This window comes from Urocitellus parryii, chromosome 6, assembly GCF_045843805.1.
Source record: "Urocitellus parryii isolate mUroPar1 chromosome 6, mUroPar1.hap1, whole genome shotgun sequence".
NCBI classification, from domain to species: domain Eukaryota; kingdom Metazoa; phylum Chordata; class Mammalia; order Rodentia; family Sciuridae; genus Urocitellus; species Urocitellus parryii.
Genome location: NC_135536.1, coordinates 84,529,902 through 84,552,911, shown reverse-complemented (window position 1 = coordinate 84,552,911; position 23,010 = coordinate 84,529,902). Strand labels below are relative to the sequence as shown.

Sequence of the window (23,010 nt, the reverse complement as noted above, 5' to 3'; positions counted from 1 at the left end):
TTTTTTAAATGATGTATCTTGTTCTATATATGAAAGATGAATCAATTTTTTTTGTTTCATACACATTGTCTATTTAGCTGAATGGAGAGGTGAATGTAGAATTTAGACAAAGAAGAAAGCATTATTCTGAAGAGTATTTAAATTGTGGGTGGTCTTTTATATTGCATTTAATTGTCATTAACTGTTCATGATAGCTGTTTTGGAATCTGGCTCTCATTAAGTCACTTGAAATGCTGTGTAAATTATTTTTAAATTGGGGGAAGGGAGTAAAAGAGTACCATTAGGGGGGGAAAAAAGTAACTCACGTGGAGTTTCCTCATGTTCCTGTAGAAACCTCTCCAGTATAATCCGAGCCATTAATGAGGGTGCATAGTCCACCTTTATAAAGCAGAAGTAGAAAATTAAAACTGTCAAGATGTGCAAGCAGTTGATATTCCAATATTTTGTCAACAATGAAGATTAAGTCAATTTTAATCAACCACAGCAAGCATCATTCATTAAAATCTTTCCCACCCTCGGTGGCTTCCATTATAATAAAATTATAACAAGTATGATCTGTGCTGTTGAAAAGAATAAACAGGTCGTATTTATTGAATATAACATTGGAACAAAATGGCTGGAAAAACTAGTACATAGTATTTGTCTAAAACAGTGAAATAGGTTTTTCTCACCTCTCAATTTTTTTTGTTGTTAAGCCAATATTATTTTTTATTCTAGTCATCCCTTTTTCTACCCACTTGTCTAAATTTACATTATTTTGGACAAAATTTAAAATTAAAAACTCTCTGTTCCATAGTAATTTTTCAAAAAATGAATCAAATTGATCTTAGTAATTAAAATTATGGAGTTTACTGATTTTATCTTTAATGAGAAATGAAATTTTGGTATAAGTTCCTAACATAAAATATTTTATTTGACAAAAGAAAAATAACTATATCACAGAAACATCAATAATAACATACAACAATAGTATCTGCAAATATAAGATCACCATCCTTAGGTCTATCTGAAATGCTCCTTATCAATTTATTTAATATAGAACCTAGCAAGTTAACTTTTTTAAAAATAAGGGATCAAACACTAAACAAAGAGTACTCAGTTGAATGGACATTTTAATTAATAAAAACTGCATCTACTCTTTTGTAAAAGTATTGTCTTCTGTTTCGCAAATGTTTCATTAGACATAATTTCACCAGAAAATAGGTATTTTTAAAAAAATTTTTTTAGTTGTAGATGGACACTACCTTTATTTTGTTTATTTATTTTTATGTGGTGCTGAGGATCAAACCCAGTGCCTCACACCTGTGAGGCAAGTGTTCTACACTGAGCCACAACCCCAGCACAGAAAATAGGTAGTTTTTAAGAGCAATAGTGCTTCCCTAAAACAAGTCTTTTAATCTTAGGGATAAGACAGCAAATGTTCCTCATATATTATCACCATGAATTTTTCCTGACAGGTTTTCAAGTCCTGTATTCATACCAAAATTTTATCTTGATTTAGTAACTAGACAAAAAGGCTAGCTTCATTTGTATGAACAGTTTTTTCAAATATGTATGTACTTGGATGCCCTTAAATTCCCCAAGTAGAAAAAAATGCTTTCCATGAAGCTGCTTATTCCTAGTAACCCACATCAGAGCTGACACATGAAAAATGGTGAAATTACTGAAGGTAGTCCAGCCTGAATAAGGACTACCTTATTAGTTCAGGTACTTGCATCTCCCTAATTTTCATATTAATCATGTGTCCATCTCTCTCTGAAATAGGGCCATCATGCTTCATGTCAGAATTTAGCATGTAAGTAAAATTCATAGTGCTTCAAATCTAACTTGAAAATATTTGTGTGGGGAGAACAGAATGACTGATCTTATTAGCACTAACAAAGAGATTTCCTAAAATGTTCATTTTTATCCTTGGAATAGGAAAGGTAGTATTAATACATTTATAAGATCAATGACAGCCACCTATAACCCTTACCCCCCAAATCAACAATGTAGTGCTTTTATCTAAGGGAGGTACTGTGCACTGTAATGTATCAATGTTATATAGTTCTCATCAATTTTTAGTTTCCACTGATTAAATATATATTGACTCATAAAGTATTACCATCATATCAGTTGTCACTAGATGCAAACATATGTCATTTAAGTATTAACTATCATATAAAAATGGCAGCTTAGTTGTTTAGATGCTATAATCTGGTACAGGTCATTCCCAGAAACCTCATAGAAAGTGCTATTCTCTTTTTATTCATCTGCAGCCAGAAATTTAAAAATCCTTCAATAATTTTTGGCTATATATCTCTATACATTCATGATAAATAATAGATATATTGATGTAGGAGAACATGTTCTGGTGCATTTAATTTTTCCATATTGTTAGAAGATGGAAGTTGAGGTCTGCTAAATAAGTTAAGCTCAACAGAACTATCCACTAAAAATTCAAATGAATATAAACTGCTACTATATAAAACTTTATGTCATCAACATCATTATCTATAAAAATAAGTTTCATATTTGCATCACTTTCTTTCTAAATGCTTTATCTGGAATGGTGTTAGCTTACTCTTTCTTTTCACAAAAGACAATCACTAAACATCTAATTATAGCTCAGATACCTCAAGTTATTATAGTATCAACCTGTAACAAACAAGTCTGGAGACACTTAAAGAGCACCCTGCTTCAGAAACAGAAAAAAAAATGAATAAAATACATGTTTTGCAAGGAGAAGAAAAATTCATTCTACATGTTAACTATCCTATCAGATTGTGTAGACATTGCCTAGACTATTAAAACCTTCTAGTTACTGATAGGCAATTGCTCATTTGCTGACTGCAGCGGAGTACAGCAGACAGAAGCTGTGAGGGAAGCCATCCTTCCTTGCTAATATAACATGTAGAACTTGCTGCTACTGCAACACTTAATGCTTATAGTATGGGGTCATCTTTAATGCAAACACACATTTTCTGCCTTGCTTCTATGTTTTCCATTATAATGCAACACAGTGTACATTTCATTCCATCCCTATGAGGTTTGCATAAGCCTCTCCAAGTCAGACTAAATATTGTATTGCTCTTATTACAGTGGATAAATATTTTAGAGTTTAGGAATTAAATATTTTATTTTTTGGTTTGCTCTCTGCAACTATTATGAACTTTTTATAGCTTCTTCATTCACAAGAAATCTTTAGGGCTTCCTTTTTTAAATGTAAGGCTGTTAGTTGTTTCCCCAAACAGAAGCAGATCAGAGTTAACAAATAAGTTCAATAAATCACTTTATACTGGTGTTAATAAGAATATTATGTTTCTTCTTAGAAAGAGACTTTTCTAGAAGGCATGCAATAATAAAGGTTTGCAAACAAAAAAATGTATCAAGTAAATGTTACATTTTTAAGTATACAATTTCTCTCTTCATTTTTACAATAGTTAGCATAGATTTTCTTGGCATACATCTCTTTACATGACACAGGTATTTCTCACACTAAATTAAGACAACATATCCTAAGAAGAGCATGTCCTGAGATGCTTGGTTTAAGTTTTCCACAAAATAAGAAACTAAGAAGCTGTTTATACATTTGCTTTAAAAGAGGCAGACTAATTATGTCAACTGATTTATTAACACATGAAGTTCTTTGTCCAATTATTAAAAGTACAAAGAGACCAGGGAACAATTTAAATGTCTAATATACCTCAAAAATCTTTTTTAAGGTTAATTATAATTCTAAGCAAACTACTTCAGATAGGCCCCTTAGGTTTTATGCAAGTTTAAATAAAATCATAACAATAATATTACCTCATTGGCCAGCTCAAGGAGCACTGGGGCAGCTCCATTTTTCACCACTCCATTCAGGTACCTAGACAAGACAAAGCCAAGTGATAATGCAGTGACGAGAAAAGGCCAGTATAGACTTGTCAGTATCCCCTGTGTGTACACGTTTCTCCTGGGCAAATGCCATGTTCAACTCCTGTTAAAGTATGCTACTGTCATAGAAAAGCACTAAAGAGAAAAGGATAACAAAAACAACTTACTTCAAAACTAACTAACTAACTGAAGTAGGGCTAGGAGGTATGAGCACATCAGTCTCCCTTGTTTACACTTTTTATAATGTCAAAGTGAACAAAGAGGTTATTTCTAAAGAACTTTCCATATTATTCTGACTTTGTCCATACAATAGACAACTGTCAAATGGAAAGAAAACAAGTGACTCTCATAATTTGAAGAAAGCATACATGTACTCATCTCACCTTTTTCTTTACCTCTGTGTCAGAGGGCTGTTGATACCTTATCAAGAAAAGAAGGGAACAGCCTTGTCACCAGTAGGCAAGCACACCTTTGATAGGCAACACAACCACCAACTTATCTGCCCTGGATTTCTCTAACAGCCTCCAGCTCTCATCAACACATAACTTTACCATAAACCAAAACCAAAAACAAAATTCCCCAAATCCATCCAACACAAGGAAGACAGGGTGAATTTTTCAAAACAAAAGTTTGAATATGCTATTATCCTCCTTCAAATATTTTGAAGGCCCTATGCTAAAGCTCAAGATTAAATTATTACTACTTAACAGCTCTATGATAGGTTCTTCATAATCTATCTACTCCATTCTGCTAGCCTCATCTCCAGTCACTGTCCCCTACTCTTACTCATCACCTGGATAAGTTAGGAATCAGCCCAGATGTCACCTTCTTCAATCTAACACCATTCAAGTGTAACGTCATGCCCTGCACAGGCAACTGAGCGGGAGCCTGTATATCTCCCCATCATATATTATAGCACTGCATTCTCCTAGTTGGAGTCATCCACCCTGATCCTCAAAGGACGTATTCCAAGACATGGTGCCTCAAATCATGGATACTACCAAACCCTAAATATACTGTTTTTCCCTAGATATACATACATATCATAAAATTTAATCTACAAATTAGGCACTCTAAGAGATTAACAATAACAAAACAGAACAATTATAATAAAATACGATAACGAAAGTTATGTAAATATGATATTTCTCAAAATCTTATTTAACTATACTCACCCTTCTTTTGATGCTTATGTGATGAGATAAGATTTATGACACAGGTATTGTTACACAGTGTGAGGCTATTACCAATCTTCAGATACTAAGTCATAAGAAATATCATCAAGCCATATGCCAGATGACCACAGGTTAAATGACACCATGGATAACAAAACTCTGGATAAGGTGGGACTTGGGAGAATTGTCTACCTAAACTCATCACTCACTGTAACGAAGATGTAGTAAAAGCAATTTTTTGAAGATAGGAAGAATGTCAGGGTTATTATAACTTTAAAATAATTCTAACAAATCCAATTTCCACATAATGGGACCCTTCTTGAATATATTATTTAGTAAACTAACTAGGAAATAAGGACTTTTAGATGCAACAAGAAAAAATAACAAAGACAAGTGCAGTTTAGAGGATGGTCTCTGAGAAATAAGTCAGCTAAGAACCACAACTGACATGAACATTTCCAGTGTAGGATAGGCCTGCTCAGGCAACAACCAATCAGCTCAGTCAAGCCACCAGCTAATCATGTTTGTAACCCCAAAAGTGCATACTAATTAAGGATTCCGATTCTGTCTGGGCCAAGATATTTAATCCTAAACCCATATTAAGATATCTTTACAATTTTCTATTAAACATCCATGTATCCCACAAGTATTTTTGAGAGCTATGGGTTGGGCCTTAGTCCAAGTTCTGAAGAAGCATCAAGGAATAAAACAGCACTTGTTCCACCTCCACAGAGATATTATAGTGGAGAGACACTCAATAAAAACAAGGAGGAACAAATATGAAACATACATGTTATGATAAAATTTAGACTTACATGGGTTAGTCAGGAAGACCCTCAATAAGAGAGGCACTTCGGTGTCTCCTCTACATGAGATGAAGGTACATGTTTCCAGGGCTTCCTGGACATAGTACGAGAGAATAGCTAGATGCCAGACCACTTCTTGTGCCAGGGAACTAGTTTAGAATAAAAATTACATGATTTCACATATATGTTGCATCAATCTTTATCCTGGTAATAAACAATGGAAACCTCTACCAAGTTTAAAGAAACAGGACATGGTCAAGCAATAATAGTAATCCCCTATATTTACATAGTCTGAATAACATCTGAAGGTTGTTATTACACTAGAAATTATGTGGTTGGCCATAGCTTCTCAGTTGTTCAAATTAGGAAAATTAATCCCAGTGCACTGATGAAACCTACCCAGGCTCTAATGGCAGCAGTACAGCTCAGAAAGGGAACCCTGACCCCTGGCCCAGGGCCTAGTGGGGGTGCCTTCATATGAAAACAGTAAACTTACTTCTTAATGAATTTATGCCCCATTTGTTTCCCAACTATATCCTACCACATTTCAGAAATGCTTTGGGGATGGAAGGGAGTAATTACATTTAACTTGAGGTTCATTTTGTTCTTTGTGAAAACTTAATTGTGGTTCCACATGAAAGCAACAGATTAGGCTATATTCAGATTTTCATATATGCACTCAAAAAATATACTGAAGTATCCAAAATATTCAATAGAGACATAATCAAAAATTGTAGAGGTAGTGGTACGTGCCTATAAACCCAGCTACATAGGAGGCTGAGGCAGGAGGATCATTTAAACCCATGAATTAGAGAATAACTGAGTAACACAACAAGATCCTATTTCTAAGAAAGAAAAAAGAAAAGATGCCATCATTCTCTGAATTATCACAGAAGTGCAAACTTACAGCATTGTACTTCTGACACTGGCATAATGGTCTGCTTTTCTCTCCAACTAGACAGGAAGCTCCTTGGAGTATGACCTCACAAATATCCAACAGATCCCTAGCAAAGACCTGTGTGGTGAAGAGGATATGAGGAGATCATCCTGAACAATACATTAGGTAATCTGGGCTCCATTCCTAAGGCCAATTTGTCAATTAAAACTACTTCACTTAGAAGCCACACCTCATCCTTTAGTTCTGCCACGGGGGGGGGGGGGGACACCACCAACAAATATATAGCCTATGGGTGAAGTCATCCTGAGAAGATCCTTAGAGAAGACCTACTTTATGTTTTTTGGCTGTGAAAGATCCATTAGCATCTAAAACTAAATAATATATACTTATTTTAAATATAAGATAAAGTTATTTGATCTTTAATATTTTCATAATAAATCTAATGGCAAAACTTCAAAAACCTACCTAAATTATCATGCTAGGCTTACACCTAAACAGTATCTTTGCTGAATTTACCTCTAAAATCTCCATAACCCATCCCCACTGCTATTGCTGCCAGTCTCTCTCCCCCAAACTATACCAAGAGCTAGCGTAGGAGGCTTCCCTGTTTGCAGCTCACCCAACCATCTATCCTGTTTATAATGCCACAGAACTTCCTTCCAGGCATAAAAACATGTATAGTCTACTCCTTGCTTAAAATCTACCACTGGGTTCATACTGCCTATTTAAAAGAAAAAAAAATACTACTCCTTTGAACAATATCCTCAGTACCTGCCTGTATTCCCAGGCTATTTTGCCATTCTCCATTTGTTCTCTAGACTCTACCTCAAAAACATCATAGCTCTGCTACTGAAGGCCTTCTCTCAACATGGAAAGCTCTCCCCTTCTCAACAAACTTGTAAAGGTGAGCCTTTTATTCCTAGATTGTACACATTCATGCTACCCCGCACCCCTCAAATGGATAACTTTTCTTACCACATTTTACATATTTAGGTACACAGCTGCTTTCCCACTAAATGGAAAAGTTGAAGGTAGGTACTGTGTTAGTCACATTTTATAGTCAGTTTCTAGCATGTGGATAGGATACAGTGCAAACACAGTAATGGTGCTAACTGAAAAAAAAAAAAAAGTACAAATTTTCAGAATCATTTTATCATGTATTGTCAATATCATAATTGAACTACCCTTTTCTCCATGTGAACATCTGAATAAAATTCAATTGATCTGATTCTCTTAAGCTACTTAAGGTAGCCCCTTAGTCAATGTGTCTTGGGAGAAGGAAGGAGATGAGACATAGTATTTCTGACCTTCACTACTGATGAGGACTTGCAAATCTAACCAATTATGTTTGTGCACATAAATCCATGTGCACCAGGTTAGATGAAACTAGATAAATTTTATCAAAAATGTTTCCTCTTTGGAAATAAAATGACATTAGTATAGTGTGAAAGAATAGAGAATTGTTTTCAAACACAATACTTCAGCTGTCTATAAATACACAACATGGAGAACTGAGGAAATTTCCTCAGTAATTCAAAACGTTTTCTTCTGCTATCTGGATCCTATGAAGTTTCAGTTAATCATGACTCAATCACATGAAACGCATCCTTTGAATTTGTAGTTAATATTATCTCAATACTACCAAGAATACAAAAACACAAATTTCTCTTATACTGTGAGTAGGAATATAACCGGTATATTCCTAGACAGTAATTTGGCAACATATAATGATTTTTTTAAGCATTCACATTGTTTGCACCAGTAAGTATATACAAAGACAGTACCTCACACATGCAAGGAAAGCACTTTACCACTGAGCCTCAGCCCCAGTCCCAATATACAAAGACATAAAAAAATGAATCCAAAATGTAGACTCATGAATCAAGATGTTTATCACAGTATTATCTACAATATCAAAAATATTGAAAACATAAATGTTCAATGGAGGAATAGCTCAGTATCTTTTGATACTTTCATATGACAAAGTAAGGCAACCAATAAAATAAGAAGCTTTTTTACAAAATACTATTATATCATTTACATTTTTCTGAGTATACAATTCAGAATTCATAATTGCATGTACATTATGACTTAAGTAAAAAAATAGATTGAGGTGCTGGGGTTGTGACTCAGCCGTACAGTGCTTGCCTAGCACGGGTGAGGCGCTGGGTTTGTGCCTCAGCACCACATAAAAAAAATTATAAAAAATAAAAAATAAATAAAAATGAAGGTATTGTGTCCACCTACAACTAAAAAAAATATTTAAAAAATGGGTTGACAAAAAACTGGAATGAAATTTTAACCAACAGTTATCTCTGAATGGCACAAGTATGCGTACTCATTTGTTCTTTTTGTAATACCATCACAAAGGTGCTTAATTTTTCTAATGGGGAGTATTAATTTATAAAGCAAAAAATTAATCTGTCACTAACATTTTCAAACTGCTTAAATATGCTTTCATTCAACAGTTTGCCTTTATTATAATCAGCTGGAAAACAAACAAAAACCTCTCAAGACCAATTTATCTTAGTGAAAACAGGGACATTGGGCCTGCACATTTAGAACAAGAGGCTTGTGAGGTCAATCTATCCAAAAGGTAACAACATGCTTATCCTCGGTCACAAAGTGCAGAACAGAAGTATGGAAGGAAACTAGTGATAAGGTAAGAAACTGCTCAGACTGCTTTCTTCTGAATCTGTTCATTACAGCATAACTTCATGTTTTTGTTTCAAATGCTCTAGCTCCTCAGAATACAGAAATAAATTTCTATATTCTCATTACTACTCACTCAACCATTCATTACTGAGTGACAATGTGAAAAATGTCTGTCTCTGGCCTAAACTACCCAGATAATACAAAAATGTATTTTCATACTTCCATTCTTAAAATGTTTTTTAATGAAACTAATATTTTAAAAAGTAGCAGAGATATTAGAATCTAATTTAAAAAAAAATCTTTTTACAATGAGGCAAGTGACACAGGGTGGCCCCACCACCTGATAATGGGCTTGCAAATTTCTAAGAAAAGAGTAGACTTTCCTCTAAAATGCTCTTTTTTCCTCAGCTTGTGTTTCAAGGTTTTAAATCTGGACATCAAAGCATGCTTTTCTATGATAGCCTAGCACTAGAAGGTTTACAAACAAGAATGTATTTTTTTGGCATGTAAAAAAATGGCTTTTCAATCTTTCTTTGGAGAGTACGAATGCCACAGCTTTCACAGGACTTTATGGACAGTCTTAATTTTATAATATAGGATCAAGGTTATGACTGAAATTTAAATGTTATAAGGTACTTGTGACTTCTGAATAACTTACTTAAAACTTTACAAAGACTGTTCAGAGAAGAACTCTCCTAGACACAAGTGTGTGGAGTAGAGTAGAAGAAGCATATGTATCTTTAATAGATTGAGCTACTCAAAACAAAGAAAACATTTTATCAAGTGGCTGAGTGAATACTTTTTTTAAAAAAATTTAATTTCAATAACTTCTCTGTTCAATATCTATACCTCAGTTCTTAAAAATGACTACAGAAATATGGCACCAACTTTATCCACATATTTATTTCATTCATAAAATTTTTGTGCATAAAAATCATTCATCTGAAATCAGTGGTGTCACTCTCAAACAGAAAAGGTTGATCTGTCAATCTGAGTATAATAATTTAAGAGCATATTTCAAACAATTTTCCTTTCCAATATGCCCTTGAAATATTTAAGAAACCAACCATTTCTAATGCAAACCTTTAGTGTTATAAATTATTAAGTCATATTATAATAACAGTACAAATTTTAGAAATTAAAAAAAATCAGTTATTTAAGATTCTGTTTGTTTCAGAACAAGAGACTGAAAAGTATTTATAATAAGTAATGCTACAATTAAAATAGCTTCTGGATACCATGTTGTTGATTTGATGCCCAAGATTTTCTTTTAAAATATAAAACCCTCTTTAAAATGTGACAATCATACAATACGATGTATTTCCATATGTCTTTAGTTGATATATCTTTCCTATTTTGTAAAGTGGCTAACATAATACCTATGACGCAAAACACAGGTACATCAAAATTCAATCATATTCTTTTGACTTGCCAATCTAAATAAGAAATAAAAATTGGTTTCAGAATTTTCATATAAACACATAGATGTATGCATATATGGACATATGCATTTAGACAGATATGCACTTATTGTAAGTTTCAAGAACTGAGATTCAATAATATTTTAACTACCTAGTATTGTACACACACACCATAAGACAGCATCACCATATTCTTAGGTCTACAATTAAAAACTCATTCAAAAATACACCAAAAGTCTTAAATACAGATTCGAAACAATGTCTTGGGGTATAATAAAAAAATTAATTTGATAATCTAATTTATTCATAATTATTATTACAATTAATAGGTACTATGATACCCTCTAGTGGGGCAGGCAGGTCATACCTCTGGTAATAATTTTCAATTGCTTCCGAAGTATGATGTTTGGCATGTGTTCTTTTAATATGTTTCTGAAACAAAACAAAATAAAATCTTTACATTGTGTCACAGAGCAAGTTCAAGAACAATAATGACATATTTCTTGATCTCAATGACTAGCATACAGGGCAAAATGAATAATAGCTTGGGGATTTTGGTGGTGGTAGGACTTTTTTTCCTTCTACTCTATGAGCCTATGCATTTTAATCTCTACTGCTTGGCTAGGATGTCTTCAGACTGTACCACAAGGTACAGTATATATGTAAAAGCCAACAGGGTCATTGTAATTGAATCTAAATAAGTTTGCTTAGGGCTGCAGAGGGCAAAGAAAAACTTGCTCACTCTTTCAACCTTTGTATTAATTTTCCCTCAATTCAATTCCATCTAAGTCCTCTGTACTCTAGTTTTACAATCCAATTGCCATTTTTAACCAGGAAGAACATTGCTTAAAAACAACTTATTTGAAAACTACAAAAAGTAATTCCATAGAGACTTGCCACTTGACTGACACCTGTCATCTCATGATAAATGACTCCATTTTCTGCCTCTCTTGCCTTCTGCCACTCCAGCAATGGTCATTTATCATCATCTCTGTCAGCAATGGAAAGCAGCACTGACAGTGCAAGTCAGCAAACATTTAGCACATGGAACCACGCAACACAGGGAAATTATTATTGTCAGAATAATAATGGTTTAGCATAATTTATTACAGGTCCACCAAATAAGCAAAGGCTAGATGTTATTAGACAGATGGATGGGTAGGCTTGGCAGGCCTCCACTGAGACGCAGGCGGTGCTTGATGTGGAAAGGAGAACATCCTCCAACCCAATCAGAGAGCTGGCAGTTCAATTACAAAGAAATAAAGGGACATTCATCATTCAATTAGGCACCTGTCAACCCTCACAAAGGAGAAAACTTCTAACCTGGTACTCCTGGGAGAAGATGCTCAGCAGAGTGGCCTGCGATTGACTGGAACAAATAAAAGAAGGACAAAGTTAATTACTGGAGTGCACGGCAAAGAAACAAAAGAGAAAGGAGCTTCAAAGGTAGGCCTGCTGCCCTGTAATCTAACAGAACATGAAAACAAGTGTGGAAAAGTTGTTCCAGATGAACACCTCAAACAAAGGCTTCCTGCTGCTAGGTCAAGGAGAGAGAAAAGGGAAAGGGAAAGATATGAATGGTCTCAAAGCAAGTATCATATTATTTGGATTTTTTAAAACTTTGGAATGATTGTAAATCATATCTGTAGTATACAATGGTGTTAAAAGGGACCACAAGAAAACAAGACTTATTTCCATAAACAAATGACACAGTCCAATCCTATAAAAGTAGAGAGAACATGTAGCTCATTCATTGGCAACATTCTGAAATTTATTTTGTTAGCAGATAGGTAATCTTTTCCACAGCTTCCCTAGATTCAGGGGTAAAACCTTTAGTCTTTATTAGAGGTAGCAAAGAGAACACTGGAGTTTTCCCACTGATTCTAGTGTGCTTTGAAAATAGAAACTTTCACAGTAGGAAGCAAAGGTCCTTGGAAGTGCATCATTCCCAAAGACTGCTATAAGCCTTACTTTACTCATGTAAAATTCCATGCAGCGTCAACACTTGGCAATGAAGCTACCTGGAAAGCATTCTTCCCGAGTGGGGATTTTCCTCTTGAAATTGTTAACATTTAGAAATGGAATGAAATTTTTCTTTCTACAAAAAGCAATCATACCCTACTCCTATTCTTTTTGATTGTCCTCAGTAGATATACTAACTTTATCTTAGCTTGAAAAGGATTATTACTGATTTATTTTCCTATTAAATGCTAATTCAAGTGACTATACTTTAAATAATTTATCTCACAGTATACCAAATCTCTGTGAATAATTAAAAATTTTCTATTCATGAATGAAATAGAATGAATGTGCCTCTTAGGCACATCAGAGGGAAACTGAATAGTGTGAAATAAAAATAGCACCATTCTTGTTTACTCACTGTCACAGCACTGTCATCTTTTGGATGCCATCATAGATTTGACTTCTAACCCTCTCCATCCATACAAAAGTACATAGTTAGTTTTAAAAAGATCCCATAAATGTTCACCAAGAAAAACAACAAAAATCAAGTAACTATTTCACTAAGTGAAAAGTATGGAGAAATTAATGAAAACCTTTATAAATTCACAAGAATCTCACTTTTCCAATTTCCTTTTAAAATTGTAAAACACCTTTGAAAAAGCCAATTTTGACATGGAAAAGCTTCCTATTATGCCTGGCTTGTCAGAGCTTAACATGCCAACCACATACCCTGGTCAGTTTGCTGCTGAAACTTTTCTGACAAAAATTACAAAATCAGGGCCAAATCTTCATAAACTATTTGATACATTTAAATGTTAGACATTTATATGTAATAAATAGATTCCCTCATCACTATATAGCAAAATAGATTTATGTTATTAACCATTTAATGGTTCACACAGAAGGTCAGTCTTTAGGTTTCAAAATATATGATGGAAATAATGTGTTTGGAATGAATAAACAGGAGGAAACTAAACTGTAAATAGTTTTAAAAAGTGTATTTGACTTCAGATAGAGCCCTAATAACCAGAATATACAAAGAACTCAAAAAATTAGACAATAAGATAACAAATAACCCAATCAATAAATGGGCCAAGGACCTGAACAGACACTTCTCAGAGGAGGACATACAATCAATCAACAAGTACATGAAAAAATGCTCACCATCGCTAGCAGTCAGAGAAATGCAAATCAAAACTACCCTAAGATACCATCTCACTCCAGTAAGACTGGCAGCCTTTAGGAAGTCAAACAACAATAAGGGCTGGAGAGGATGCGGGGAAAAGGGCACTCTTGTTCATTGCTGGTGGGACTGCAAATTGGTGCAGCCAATTTGGAAAGCAGTATGGAGATTTCTCGGAAAGCTGGGAATGGAACCACCATTTGACCCAGCTATTCCCCTTCTCGGTCTATTCCCTAAAGCCCTAACAAGAGCATGCTACAGGGACACTGCTACATCGATGTTCATAGCAGCTCAATTCACGATAGCAAGACTGTGGTACCAGCCTAGATGCCCTTCAATAGATGAATGGATAAAAAAAATGTGGCATTTATACACTATGGAGTATTACTCTGCATTAAAAAATGACAAAATTATAGAATTTGGAGGGAAATGGATGGCATTAGAGCAGATTATGCTAAGTGAAGCTAGTCAATCTTTAAAAAACAAATACCAAATGACTCCTTTGATATAAGGTGTGTAAACAAGGACAGGGTAGGGACGAAGAGCTTGAGAAGAATATTTACAGTAAACAGGGATGAGAGGTGGGAGGGAAAGGGAGTGAGAAGGGAAATTGCATGGAAATGGAAGGTGATCCTCAGGGTTATACAAAATGTCATATAAGAGGTAAGGAGGGGTAAGTCAAGAGAATACAAATGGAAAACATGATTTACAGTAGAAGGGGTAGAGAGAGAAAAGGGGAGGGGAGGGGAGGGGAGGGGAGGGGGGATAGTAGACAATAGGACAGACAGCAGAATACATCAGACACTAGAAAGGCAATATGTCAATCAATGGAAGGGTAACTGATGTGATACAGCAATTTGTATACGGGGTAAAAGCGGGAGTTCATAATCCACTTGAATCAAACCGTGTAATATGATGTATTAAGAACTATGTAATGTTATGAACGACCAATAAAAAAAAAAAAAAAAAAAAAAGTGTATTTGTAGGTACCCAGAATGGGAAGACTAAGGGACAACTGGAGAAATAAATTCAATAAAAAACCATTCAAAGTGAAAAGCTAGTCAGGAATTGAGAGTATTATATAAATTCAAGATGAGATAATGCCTTTGGCCAGAAAAATTTCTTTAAGCTGCTTAGAATTCAATTCAGTTAAATACATGGACAGAGCCTATGGAGCAACACAGTTCCTCTGTGACCAACAGGACTTAGAAGATTCCAGCTTATACTATGGAGTAAAAGCTAACTGGAACTAAAATCAGAAAACAACTTACTTAAAACAACAAAAACATAGAACTGGGTCCAGTGCTAAGGAAGCTTCCTTATACCTATCTGTGCTGATCTTACCAAAGAGTAGTTCTGAATAAGTGCCACACCATAAAGAACAGAAAAGGAGTTTGGTGTAATGAACATATTGATAGCAGTGTGTATTGTACTCTCTCCCAGTGTGTCATTGCTAACAAGAAATACCACAGGGAAGGACTGGGCAGGTGTGGAGGGGAACAGAGTTATATGATATAAAATTTACAACCCTCTATGCTTCTGTCCTAAATTTTAAAGAAGGGTAAATGAAGGGAGAGAACCAGAGTAAAACAACAATTACACAGCTAGATCAGTGGCAGAGCTGCGAATCAAAACCAGATTCAATTCCAGACCCAAATTCTTAATTCCCATGGCAATCTGCCTTCCCAAGAGGTCCCAGAAATCAGTTCTGTATATCATCAATGCTAACACCACTACTTAAATATTTATGTTACATTGTACTCCAACCAACAGTGAAAAATGGGGCAGGTTGCTTTTTGGATAGAAAATTGAAGCCACAGGAGGTCAACTGTTTTGACCAAATTCCATGGCTCTAGACAATAGTCTCTTTAAAAATCAAATTTCCGTTTTCCTTTAATTAACTAAATAAAAAATTAATCTTTTTGTGCTGAGAGATAAAGGAACTAACTAGAGATGATCATGCTAAGTGAAGTAAGTCTAACTCAAAAGGTTCAGGATTGTAATTTTCTCTTATAAGCAGAAGCTAAAGAGGAAAAAGGAAAACAAAGATGGGGCTAGATCTCCTAAAAACCAAAGGGAGATCAGTAGAGGAAAGGGACCAAGAGGTGGAAGGTGGGAAGGGATAGGGAAATGCTGTGGAGTTTTACTGGCCAAATTATACTGTTATATCATGTGCATGTATAAATATGTAACAACAATCCCATCAATATGCACAACTATAAAGCACTATTAAAAATATGGGGAAAAAAGAATATTTACTGCTGGAAATAGTTTAAAAGAGTGTTGGGTAATTTCTATCATTCTTCCTGCAGCTAAGGCATTTTTAAGGCATATTTTAACTATTAAAGTCTTGTTCTCTGTATATGTGTCTTTGACTCAAATGCTACTTACTGCATATAGAGCAGTATTAAATCCTTAGGTAAACAGAGCAAGTCTAAATAACCCAATCTTTCATATAGAAGACAATTTCCTCTATAAGTTTAATTTTTATAAAACAACATTTAATGAAGGGATTTTTAGTTACAAAATAGAACAAATTTCATGTAAAATCTTGATGTCCACAGTCAGTATTCATTCTGTTCTATAACCTTTGTTTTTTTCACTTTGCTAGATGATTTTGAATTTGTGTGTATGTGTGTGCATTGATACACACACATTAAAAACTGTGAGTGGTTTAAACGTATCTTTTTCTGTAACATGCCTTTATCTCATGCTAACACTTATCTGTGCCATTAAATATTCCTCTTTTTAAATTATTTTTATTGTGAATAAAACATATATTCCCCTGCTGCTCTGCCAAGAAAAAACACACGTGGAACAAATATGTAGTGCAACAAATTAATATTTAAAAAAAGAGAAACATGCAACCATTTAGATCAACAAACAACCCTGCCAACACCCCCCAAAACACCCTTGCAATTACCACCTCTTTCCTCTTACAAATGAACTGATTCTTCTGATCTTTCCTTGCTTCTCTTTATAGTTTTACCACTCAAATATGTATCCTTAGGTAATGCAGGTTAGTTTTGCCTGCTGACACACTTTACATGAAGTTCGTGAGACAGTATGTACTCTTTCACATCCAGCCTCTTTCATTCAATATATCTCTGAGAATCATCCATGCTAACATAAACATGGTCGACTCATTAACATTGCTCTCTAGTACCTTCTACTGCATGTACAACACTGCTGCTGTGAACTCACTCTTGTGTGAGTCTCTTGGTGCACATCTGCACAAATTTCTACTGAATATAAACACAGAGTAGAATCCAGGGTGGTCTGACATGCAAATCTCCAACTTTAATAGATACTGTTGAACAATCTTTCCAGAGGTTATAGCAATATTAAACTCCCACTAATGGTATAGGAGAGTTTCTATTGCTACACATTTCTCATCCCACTCCCTTCCAGTTCATAGTTTGCATTTTCCTTTTCTTTGTGGTGCCTTTTGAAGAGTCAAAGTTTTTAATTTTGATGAAGTCTAACATTATTTTTAATATTTTCTATGTCTTGTGTAAAAAATTTTGGCCTACTCACACTCCAGATATTTTCATTTAGAAGATTAATAGTGTTGGATTTTACATTTAATTCTTTGATCTATCTGGAATTAATTTTGTGTTGAGATATGTTAGTTTCTTTTTATTTTTTTCATGCAAATACACAATTGACTACACAATTTGCTTTTGAGTAAACCAAATTACTGACAGTCTATTTGAGGACTTTCTAATTTGTTCCACCCATTTCTGTGTTTATCTTTTCATGGATACTCAACTGTTTTGATTACTGCAACAAAACCATGTACATTTAATGTAAGTACTGCTATATCCACGTTTAACTCTACCTATTATATATAACTGTTCTCTACTTTCTCATATTCTTTTCAATCGATTTAACACTTATTCACTAACTTTCCTCATGCAACTTAGAGGCTATGCAGCCTTTTACTATTCTTTTAATGATTATCCTAGATAACTGCATCCCCAATTTTAAATGGTCAGGAATTGTGCCTTAAATATAAATATATTAAAACACAGTCTATAGTTCTCCCTCTTCACATACAGAACATTGTTTTAATCTTGCATATGTCTTAGATTCCCGCAAGAACAATATCTTTTTTATATAGTCTCTGCTGGTTAAGATTTACCTACATATGTTTCATTTCATGCTCTTCATTCTTTTCTCCTCCATTCTCCCGAGCTTCTGGGATTACAGGCCTGTGCCACCATGCCCAACTTAACTGTAAAATTCTGTTTAGAATTTGCTGGACTTAAATATATGGATGGTTATCACTTGTCATTTTAGGATTATGCTCAATCATAATTTCTTCAAACATTGATATTACACTCTCTCCTCTTCCTGAGATTCCTAAGTAGGTGAACGCTATTCTTCCCTACCTAATCCACTCTTCATATGTTCCATCCCTTGTTATTCTATGTTATGCTTATTTTCTTATGAACTATCTTCCAGAGCATGAATTCTCTCTATGCTAATATCTAATTTACTGGGTAAATTTATTTCAATAAATCTATCCAATTTTATATATTTTATAATTTTGCTTTTATTTTTTTCTTTTTCCTTTTTTGAAATGGAGGTTTGAAGTCAGGGTTTTACACATGCTAGGCCTACACTCTGCCACTGAGCTACATCCCCAACTCCTAAATCCACACAATTTTAATTACTACATTTTTCAGTTCTAGAGTTCCTATTTCATTCTTTTTCAAACAAGTTCTCAGAAGAATGTTTCAATTTTCTTTAATTCCCTGAACAAAGAAAATTTATAAAAATTCTGCTTAATAGTATAGTACTACCTTATTATTTGAAAAACTGCTTTAAGGACTTGGGATTCACTCAGTGTTAGAGTATAGAAGGCCCTGAGTTTGATTCCCAGCACGACCACAAAACAAACAAAAACCCTGGATTCTTTTTCTTAAAATGTTTTAAAAACTATTAGTGTATATTGATAAATTATTAGTGCATATTAATGGATGTCATTGTGACATTTCCCTATATTTATATAATGTGCTTTGATTGTAAATACCCTCCCTACCACCCTCTTTTAACTGTTTCCTCCACAGAGAGAATTATTATTGTTATTATTGATGTGGGGTCACCAAGAGTCTAATTTCACCTCAGTCCATTTTCAGGTATTAATTTTTGGTGCCAATCAGGTAAATCTAAAGCTTTCATGTAGAGCTCTTTTAACTATGGCTCACATTTACTCTTAAGGTATATCCATTTAAGGCCCCACCACAAAGCTTGGGACATTTCTAAAAGCTATCATCTGATAAAATGCAGGGTAGCATCTCTAATTTTTTATATTTGCTAAGAGTTGCTTTGTGGCATAAAATAAGGTCTTTTTAGAGAAGGATCCATGTGCTGCTGAGAAGAAAGTGTATTTACTCATTGATGGATGAAATATTCTATATATGTCTACTAAGTCTAAATTGCTGATTATCTAGTTCTATAGTTTGTTTAGTTTTTGTTTGGAAGATCTATGCAGTATTGAGAAAGGTGTGTTAAAGTCACCCTGTATTATGTGTTGTAGTCTATCTAATCCTTGAAATTGAGAAGGGTTTGTTTGATGTATGTACATGCTGCATTGTTTGGGACATAAATATTTATGATTGTTGTGTCTTGTTGATGTATGATTCCCTTAAGCAATATGAAATGTCCTTCTTTATCCCTTCTGACTAACTTTGGCTTTAAGTCCACTTTATCTGATATGATGGAAAGCCCTCCTTGTTTACACAGTCCATGTGAGTGATATGTTTTTTCCCCATCCTTTCACCTTTAGTCTGTGGATGTCTTTTCCTATGAGATGAATCTCTTGATGACAGCATATTGTTGAATCTTTTTTAAAAAATCCAATCTGCCAGTCTATGTCTTTTGGTTGATGAGTTTAAGCCATTAACACTCAGCATTCTGCCATCATGTAAAACTATTTAGAATAAAAAATAAATAAATAAAATTTTTTTAAAAAGCTATCATCTTTGGTGGACCCTAATACTTAAATTTGTCTTCTGGTCCTATGAAGTTGTGAAAAGTTCTTCTCAGGAACTGACTAGACTACAGCTGATCAAAGGGTACTCAAATTAGAACTGAATGATTTAAAAGGTAAGTACCCCAAAACCCTATCTTCAGAAATTAAAAATGCACGCCTAAGTAACTTATAATGATGGAAAAAAATGTATAAAACTAAGCAATGACTATGATTTATATATATATATATAAATTTGTGTGATATTTATGCAATTAATTGGACATTGTAAGAAAACACAAAGGAACTTATTTTATTGAAGGAGGTTCTAACAAACTATACATTCTATGAAATTCACATCAGAGTCTTCTGGAAGAACATGACAAATTCATGTTAAAATAAAAAAAGAATACATAGTCAGGAATACTTAAATTCTGAAAAGCATAAATAAGGTGGGGAACTTACTTTACCAGATATTAATATGAATACATTTCAAGAATACAGTATTTATTTAAAATAAGCATGTCACAGAATTATATCCACATTTGATTCCACTTACATAAAGTATAAAACAGCAAAGTAATTGCCTGATTCTCAAGGAAATATAAAGATGTAATGAAAGAAAAAAATGAGACTGAGCAATAAATTCAAGATGATGGAAACCTCAGTGAAGGAAAATGGGAAAGAATTCAGAGAGAAAGATATATATTTGGCCATATCTATAATATTTTATTTTTTAAAAAAACTCCAAAGAGGAAAGGAAATGAAGCACAGTGTTAGGATATTTTATTTCTAAAAAAGTAAAAAGCATCTAAAGCAAATATAAACAGAGACAGATTCAAAAGGTCTGTTATATTGTTCTCTATACATTTCTATCTTGTGATTTATTTCATAATAAGACTAAAAAGGTAAGCAAAAAGGAAACAAATAAGGAGGAGGTGGATAAATGGATCTGTCTGTCAGACACTCTTCTGCTCTAAGTCTCACCCTATTCTAAATGTTCTGATTTAATTATAGTTTTAAGTACCTATACTTCTTTCCTTTCTAATTAAATTTAGGTACTAACTTTTTAGAACAAGCCATAACATATATCAGATAAAGAATAAGGAGCCAGGGTGACATACTTAATTTCACTGGCAAAACCAAGCTTTTGGTAATTTTTCTCTTAAGTAATCCCAATAACTTCAATACATTATATACATAATTGATCTGTAGAAATGTTTATCATCTTTTTAAATTTCATTTTCTTTAAATTTCATCATTTTCCTGAAATGAGTTTTTTTCTGTTTTCTTTCTTTAATAAATTGGATTAAACTACATTATAAGAAGCCCTTAAATTAAGTTTCTAGTAATGATAACCTGATTATGGCCTGTATGTGAAGATATTTATAATTTCTTATTGGTTAAAATTCAAATTTCTTCCAAATCACCCTTTCCTCTGGTATTCTTCATTTTCATCCAAGAATGTTTCTGTCTTCCTAAATCATAACCTGACTACCCTTCAAACTACTGTCCATCACCTTTTTTTATTCAGCATGTCTTTGGTCTAGAAGGCCTTTGCTTTCATTAACCCCATTTATCTTCCTCCCAAGGCAATCTAACTTCTGCTCCTCCCCTCGCCTAAAGCAAAAGTCATAGATCTCATTATTACTAAACCTCAAAGCCATAATTATGCTATCTGAACTCACTTATCACCTTTGACAATACCCATTCCCTTTTCTTAAAATCTTTCCTTCCTGAATTCCAGGGTACTACTTTTTGATAATTCTCCTCCTACCTTGCGAACATTTTTCTTCCACTCACTGCCTATCTTCTTTGCCCTGGTTTCCCGGGAGTTCCCTTCAACCTTCTCTTTTTACCCTACACATAACCTGGGTGATGGCACACCTTTTTGTGTTCCCAACTACTACCTCCACAGCTCCCAAATAAATAGACATGCATACAAATATATACATGGGGTGGTGGGTAGGGGTGTCTCCAGCTTGTACCTCTACTCAGAGTCCCAGTCTCAATTTGTAGCTACTAGTAGGGACATTTTACCTATTTGGCCACAGGTATCCTGAAATCAAATTTACCACCACACTCTTTTCTCACAAACACATTTCCATACCTCCCTTTTATATACCTCCATTAAATCAATTGTTTCCATAAATGCAAAGGCCTGAGCTAGAAACCTCTGGAACATTGTTAATGCTTGCCTCTCCTTCACAATGGAGACAACTCACTGGTCACTAAGTCTTGTGATTCTACCACCATTTTTGCACATTTGTCCTGATTCTTCTCTACTACTAAATAGCTTCCTGATTTACTTTGCTTGTTTCTTACAGTTATACCTCTTAATACAATCTTGGATTTACCAACAATATTTTCAAGATACATATCTGATTACATTACCCTCTTGGCTTAAAAATCTCTTGATATCTATTGCCCAAAGGATGACATTCAAAATCATCATCAAAGCATTTGAAAAGCCCCTTCACCTGGCTTAGGTCCCTTCCTTCTAACCTCCCACAACTCTTTCCCACTTTCTACCCCTGGAGGAATTTGTATGTACTGCACCTCACCACATCGCTATTAATTACTATGTTCTTTTTAGAGTTCAGAATATTCTTCTTTCTTTATTCCATTTGGAGAATTTCTATTCTTATAGTGATAAATGGACTTAGGGTATTCTTATACAACATTCTATCACTATTAAATCAAGTTATTTTAGCAAAAAGAGTATTTCCTGAAAGCTAATGTGAGAATTTCAGACTAAGGTCAACATCTTCATTTTAGAAACTGAAAAGGTAAAGTCACAATGGACAAGATCACATAAAGCAATATTTTACATCAGATACAGGTAAATCAAAGAAAAAAAATAAGTTGTCCTTCAAGTGGGACTTATTCAAGTAATATTTTAACAGATGGAAGTTGATGTTTTTAACAGGTGGGAGTATGGGAATAATGCAGTTTTATGATTTCAGTAATCATAACATATTTATGACCAATGTGTACAAATTAAGTCGTAAATACAAATAAAAGGTTAAAATATACTAGAACATAAGTAAATCATCAATAGTCCCCAAACCTGTA

The 23,010-nt window shown here is 34.0% G+C and overlaps 1 protein-coding gene across 5 annotated transcripts in view; it reads right to left on the bottom strand.

The window, feature by feature from the left end:
- The window catches only part of Cdin1 (CDAN1 interacting nuclease 1), a 217,769-nt gene that overhangs the window by 147,607 nt on the left and 47,152 nt on the right, over nucleotides 1-23,010 (bottom strand). For 2 of the 5 annotated variants that reach the window (XM_026392873.2, XM_026392893.2), the window contains exons 2-5: nucleotides 12,137-12,182; nucleotides 11,181-11,245; nucleotides 3,790-3,850; nucleotides 306-378 (exon numbers count right to left, since the gene is read on the bottom strand). In XM_026392873.2, coding sequence (XP_026248658.1) covers nucleotides 306-378; nucleotides 3,790-3,850; nucleotides 11,181-11,245; nucleotides 12,137-12,182 — 245 coding nt within the window. Of the gene's footprint in view, nucleotides 1-305; nucleotides 379-3,789; nucleotides 3,851-5,848; nucleotides 5,989-11,180; nucleotides 11,246-12,136; nucleotides 12,183-23,010 lie in introns of all 5 variants that reach the window. The other 3 variants (XM_026392898.2, XM_077799522.1, XM_026392888.2) reach the window with 3 other exon arrangements.